Source organism: Cupressus sempervirens, chromosome 7, assembly GCF_028749045.1.
Source record: "Cupressus sempervirens isolate cs-2001-9-10 chromosome 7, ASM2874904v1, whole genome shotgun sequence".
In the NCBI taxonomy this organism is placed as follows: Eukaryota; Viridiplantae; Streptophyta; class Pinopsida; order Cupressales; family Cupressaceae; genus Cupressus; species Cupressus sempervirens.
This window is the reverse complement of record NC_143124.1, coordinates 353810424-353817185: the sequence shown is the minus strand read 5'-3', so window position 1 is coordinate 353817185 and position 6762 is coordinate 353810424. Positions and strand designations below refer to the sequence as shown.

Sequence of the window (6762 nt, the reverse complement as noted above, 5' to 3'; positions counted from 1 at the left end):
AATACCACAGTGTTGGTGGGAAAAGACAAGGAAGAAGGAAAAATAAAATAAACTCATAGTTGTATTGATGCAAAAAAAAAATTTAACTTGTATTGCCTTGTGTAAAATCTAGTTACAAATTTTTTTTTATAGAGGATTTGGAACAATCCAAAACCCTTCATTCTACATGTGTTCAAAACTGAAATGAAGCAATCATAAATTGAAATCACTAAAAAGTGGTAGTGGACGATGGTCTTGGATGGATGATGAAATGACTTGGATGGTGCAAAGCCTCCTATTTTTAATGCATTGGTCAATGAATAGCCTTTGTTTTAATGCATTGCTTGACTGCAAATACATTGGTCGATAGATATTAAATATCAACCAACACCTTGTATGTGTTTCACCATTTTTTAAAGCATTTGAGTTTCCTTGCTACTTGGGCGTGTACAACCATAAAAAAATCTTCGATATACATTGATCCATGTCCATGCCTTCTCATGAGGCCCTTTTTGGTGTAGTCCAAGAATCACAGAGCCAAAGTTGTAGACTTGATCAATTTTGAGTTTTGTCAGTCCTTTTGGATAGTTTTGAACTTATCAAGAACATTAGTTCTTTTATAAGTGTTTATTTCCTTTTGGTGAGTTCAAGATTTTTTTGTAGCGACTGTATCATTGATGAGATCCCTCTCCACCATCAGTACGTCCTTTTGGTGTGATGGCAAAATCAACATGGTATCAGAGTGCAAGTCATCGGTTTGAGTCCCTTAAGCCCTTTGATCCTTCATCTGGACCTACTACATACCATGTTGATAATCCAAGCCTACGCAGATGAAGGATCAAAGGGCTTGAGGGACTCTAATTGATGACTTGTGCTCTGATACCATGTTGATTTTTCCATCACACCAAAAGCATGTACTAATGGTGGAGAGAGAATCATACATACTATTCAACCATTCATGATGTCGATGAATCGAGAGAATACTTTTCTTGTATTGAGTTCATAATCATTTTGAGTTGGGATCTGACTCCGCTAATACAAAATGGATCCAAAATTTCTAGAAACTATTCTATAGGGAGTTGGTCAGGGCCAATGATGGTTGCTAGAAACCCGATGGTTGAATGTCATTTCACATTGCAACAAACGAGATTCACTTCAACAAACAAATGGTCATTTGGGATAAATAATGTTGCCAAAGTCATTGTGGTAGAGAAAAAAATTAACTAGTGAGGTATACTAGTTGTTTAATGTGTACATGTGGATTGTGAGAACATAATTAAAAGTTTAACATTTAGTTTTCTTAGATTGATTGACAGAGGAGAATTAGCCAAGATTGAAGGAGGATTATTAGATGTTTAATTTGCATTATTATCTCATTTGATTCGCATGAAATGAGTCATTAAATATTTCTTTATTAACTGTTAGGATTGTCTTCAAATAGTATCTTTTTTATTACCGCATCATCAATTTTTCACTATCTATTTTGTATTAGGTAAGTTTATTATTATAATATTCAGTTTTGGAATTGCATTTTCTTTTTTTAATTTTATTTTATTTTAAAACATTTAAAAACGGTCTTATATATATATATATATAAACTAGGGAGGTATACTAGTTGTTTAACGTGTACATGTGGATTGTCAGAACATAATTAGAAGTTTAAAATTTAGTTTTTTCATATTGATTAACGGAGGAGAATTACCTAAGATTGAAGGAGGATTATTAGATGTTTTATTTGCATTATTATCTCATGTGATTTGCATGAAATGAGTCATTAAATATTTTTTTATTCACTATTAAGATTGTCTTCAAATAATATCTTTTTTATTACCACGTCATCAATTTATCACTATTCATTTCTTAAATTAGGTTAACAAATTAATACTAAACGCAATCATCACCATGCTGATGACAATTGCCGATAAATAAAATTTGACACTTCATCATTGATTTGGCTTAGAGTAATGCTAATCTTTGATTTGAACTATTCTTGTAGATGTTTGATAAGTTCATTATTTTACAATCTTGATTCGATATTATATGTTGGTTTGGTTCATGAATCATATCACTATGTAATAATAGTGATTGGATCTTTCTTCAAGTGGCTTTGATGACCTTTTTGACCAACTTGGAAACATGTTGCTTTATGCCACTATTCCCACAAGAGCATGTCATATTCAATGATTCATAATTGTATCTCTTATTCATTGTTACATGATTATTTTGTGCTACCATTGTCTTATATAATGAAAGCCTAGCTTTTTATTACAGTTATGACATGCTACTCGCATATGAACACCTTCATTTGAAGCAAGACAACATGCTATGTAATTCTTTGTCTATTTTGAAATGTGTTGCTCCATCATAAATATGAGGCGTATTTCAAATAACATTCTCAAATTTATTTAATATCAATTCATTTTTTAAGTTTGATTGTTTTCATTTAAATTCGGGTAACATATTCATATGTAAAATGTCGATTTTGATTCCATTGTTAGATACCATGATTTGCCTAACATGTTAGCAAGATCACCAACTATTATACCAGTGTAAAGTATCAGATGTAAGTTAGCCACATGAATACTCCCCTACACCACTTAGCTTTTTCCTCCTCCCAACACTCAACCTTCAGTACACTGTGACACCCTTCAACATGTGTCACCCTCTAACACTCGACGCCTTGCAACAATTGGCACTCTTTTGCCACTTGACACTCTTCGACACTCACCCTTTGGCACCCTTCAGCGATCAACACCCTCTACCACTCAGCCTTTTAGCACTAGACACCCTCCAACACCCCTTCACACCTTTTGACACTCAACCTATAGCTCTTTGACACTTGACAATTTCAATTAATACGATTCAACTATATTGTATGCATATGGTAGAAATATTATTGTAGATGAATAAATCTAACATGGTACACACCATTAATTGAAAATAATTGCTAAGAATAGAGTACTTGTGTTTTAGATTTTTTTTTAAAAATCTCATGTTACATCAAAATAGTCTTCGAGTGAAGCTTCATAAATTGCTTAATTAAGCACAATGGAAAATAAGTGAGATGATATTTCGAACAATAGACTAGGTTGAGGAATGAATCCTACTAAACTATAGATATAGATTAGAGGGGGTTTTCCACCTTCAAAACTATACACAACCAAACAAAATCCAACCTCTATTTTGAGTCACTACAAAGAAGAGTTCAAATACATTCCAACCATCTCCTAATAAAATTACACCATATCATATTAGACTAGTATTATTTTATTATTTTAATATTTTGATTCTTTTATTTAAAAAATTAATTAATTAATTAAATAAGATCCTATGATATTATTTAGATTTTATTGCTGTAAGATATTACATTACCCCAAAGTTTTTAAAAATATCTTTCTTCAAGAGACATTTTAATCTGATTACTAAATACATTTTTTCCGAAAGGATTTTATTTTTTATTAAAATAAGATGATATAACCATTGCTGCACTATCTTCGCTATCTTCTTAAAAGTAGATGAATGCTATTTTAGTTTTTTTATAAAAATAATTGACTAATAAATTGTATTATGATTCAACTGTTACATGTAGTAAATTCCAATCATAAAAAAGTTGTCAAGAATGAAACCTAACAAACTTATACCATTGATAAGTAGGTAATAATTTTCACAGCAAGTCAAATTGCGATATTGCTATGAGGATGCTAAGTGTTCCATCGCCTAAATCCAATGAGTGTTATGTTCCATTTATTCTCATCAGAGATGTATTCATGTTGGATCACTACTCATAAAACATGGATCAATGAGTTTGACTCAAAATCACACAGTTAAATCTTGATAAGAACATCACAAAACTTATACCAATAATAAATAGCATAATAAAAAAATTTATACCTATCAGTAGCTACCGTACTTACCGACTGAAAAATTGCAGTCCATCAAAATCATTTTGGAATCCAACCTGACTCGGTTGTAACTCTAAAGAGTTGAACGTTCAAGGAATAGTGCAATAAGAAAATATATCCTAATTGTTACCCGTTATCCTTCTCAGTTACAGGCAAGGATGCACGATCGAAACAATCATGTTACTATTAACATTACCCATATATTAACCTTTTTAAAACCATTAGATAACATAGTCCAGATCTCTTCTGCTAAATTTACCTGAGCCTGTAAATTCTATCTGCCCCTGGGAATTTAAAAACCCAACAAATTTTGAAAAAAAAAAAAACACTATTCAAAAAGAATATATATAGAGAGAGATTTTTTATGAGCTATTTTGCTGATGAAAGCACCTCAGAATTGAATTGCCCGCTTAATTAAAAAATCCCTTCAAACAAGATAAAAAACTATTCAAATTACATATACTGAGATAGAGATTGTCATGGACGATCAAAGCTATAAATTCAACATGATACAGAGTTTAGCCGAACGATTGAAATTTTTGTGAGAGGTTTAACTCTTAACTTTGGAGCATAGTTTAGTATTAGACAAGTTTTAAATCGAACAGAATACCACGTAAGAAAAACAGAGTTTTCTCAAGAATCCTTACACTTAGTAGCATAGAGGAAATGCTGCATCTGCTGTAATATAATTCTACAACAGTTTACAGATAAATAAAATCCATTTATGCCTTCCAAATCAAACAAGCAAGCTTTTCAGTGGCGTGGCTAAATACGTTTTGAGTTTTGCAATTAAAAATTAGAAAAGTTTCATGGGTGAGGTAGAACGGAGATATATCCTGATAGAACAGAGAAACCCAGTATATTACTAAGATCTTAGATAGCGTAGAGATAGCATCAGATATTACTGCAGTTCATTATAGTAGCAATGGGTATTCAATCTAGCAAAACCAGAAATAGTCTGAGAAATTGAAAGCTAATTCTTACTTGACAAGGCCCATATTGAGAATTCCCCAGGAAGTGTGAGGCCAGGACTTTTCCTTTGCCTTCATAACCAAAACCCTAGTCCATGCAATCCAACCTTCCCATGACATCCTCTTGTCCCAATTTGTACCCCACTCTAACATCAGCTTCAATGCCCTCTCACTCTCCTTCTCTGCCTCCTCATACCTCCCTTGTGAAAGCAAAGTGTGAGCTAAAACAGTATGGGGTTCTCCCATAAAGGGATTAAGTTCACAAGATTTTAGAAGAAGTGGTTGGGCTTTTTCATGGGCTTTTTCTGAAGGAGCCATACAAACCCCTTCCCAATACAGATCTCTTGCGGTGATTTGATCTGTTGGAGATACCACAGCCCTGCAGTGATCAAACACTGGTGGAATCACAAGCTCTATTTCTTCAAAACCCCTTTTGCTAAGCTTCTCCCCATTCTTTCTCCCCTCTTCTCTTTGATAGAGCTTCTCCTCCCTTACAATCAAATTATAAAGAGCACCCATTCTTGAAATAGAATTAACCCATAACCCTGGTTTGCCATCTCCTGGCCACAAAGCAGTCCAATTGTTTCCTGACCACTCAAGCTTCCCATTACTATTATCAAACAAATTGTCTTGAAAACTGAAAAGCTGGTCTATAAAATCAGCCATGGTCATGAACAAGAAGATTGCAACCAATCTTCTTGGCACCTGAACATCCTCCCCTGTTCTAATGTGTTTCACTGCAACTCCCTCGGCGGGCAGTATTTTCTGAATCTTCTTCCTCCATTCGGGAAGAAAAATCTCATCAAACTCTCCCTCCACTTGGGTTTTCAGAATCTCGAATTTGTCGTGGATTTTGTCAATCCAATTCCCATTCTTTTCCTCCAATTCCAGTTTCTTCAGCGTCAGATCCTCTGCCTCGGCCTCTTGCAGTGTTTTCTCCGATTCCTTCAATGCACAAACTAAGTCCTCATCGGAAAAATGAAATAACAGATTGTCATGGATGAGGGGCTGCCGGGGCACAATACAAAACATGTGCACAAGCTCTTCAGCTTCGTCCCCAATTAGGTCTCTCACTTTCTGTCTATCAACATTGGGCTGAAATATTGCAAGATTGACATATGAATTTGAATAAGCGGAATGAAACAAACCACACCTGGCAACAGAATCGGGAGCATTCCATAGCTTCAGGATCCTATAAACATCCATGAGATGTTCAAAGAAACTGCCGTGCTTGTGCCAGCACTCCGAGGCTCCCATGTCTAACAGTACAGATCTAAATTTGGGCAGTAATGGATCGATCTGATCATATTGCCCTCTCAGAAATGGCCTTGCACGATCCAACCTCATTGAAAGATCAGAATCTGCCATTTTTTTAAGGTAGAAAATAAAAATGAACAGGAAGAAAAACTGGGTTGTGGGTTTTTCAATTAACTTTCTTGTAAAACCCTAGGTCGAGTTATAGGACCCGATTGAACTCCTAAATCAGATCGTTTTGGAATTATACCTGTTGTGAGCATGCTTGTTATGACAGCTGCTTTACAGATTGAGTTTTTTCGTGTCATTGACACGTTGGATGGATAGATTAGGCCAAAGTTGTTATCATTAACGACGGTCCACGGGATGTTCGTGTTCTGTTAGGCTTATTAAATTAATGTGTAGCTAAAGGACCGTCCGATTCAAGGGATTTCAGTTCTAGTCGAACACTTCACTGCTTGAAAATGTCCGATTTATATGGAAAAATCCGAAATGTGAGTTGGAAATCGCGGGAGAATGTGGCAATCATGGTCTGTTTACTGATCGGCTCTCATCTTTGCGCTGGTCAATTTTGTCAATTGTTGGTTAAAGACAAAGGAGAACAGGTTTGTGATGTTATAGGAAAACAAATTAAGACAATAGCTCTTGGGGAGCTG

At 34.6% G+C, this 6762-nt stretch overlaps 1 protein-coding gene across 1 annotated transcript; it reads right to left on the bottom strand.

Annotated features, from left to right (window-relative positions):
- Nucleotides 1–4430: 4430 nt before the first annotated feature.
- On the bottom strand, nucleotides 4431–6551 carry LOC149546911 (E3 ubiquitin-protein ligase). The gene has a single exon (XM_089791415.1). The coding sequence runs from the start codon at nucleotides 6218–6220 to the stop codon at nucleotides 4862–4864; it is 1359 nt and encodes a 452-aa protein (XP_089647541.1). The 5' UTR covers nucleotides 6221–6551; the 3' UTR covers nucleotides 4431–4861.
- Nucleotides 6552–6762: the final 211 nt, after the last annotated feature.

Coding starts and splice junctions, on each gene's coding strand:
- LOC149546911 (XM_089791415.1), bottom strand. CDS start 6,220: ATGGCAGATTCTGATCTTTCAATGAGGTTGGATCGTGCAAGGCCATTT.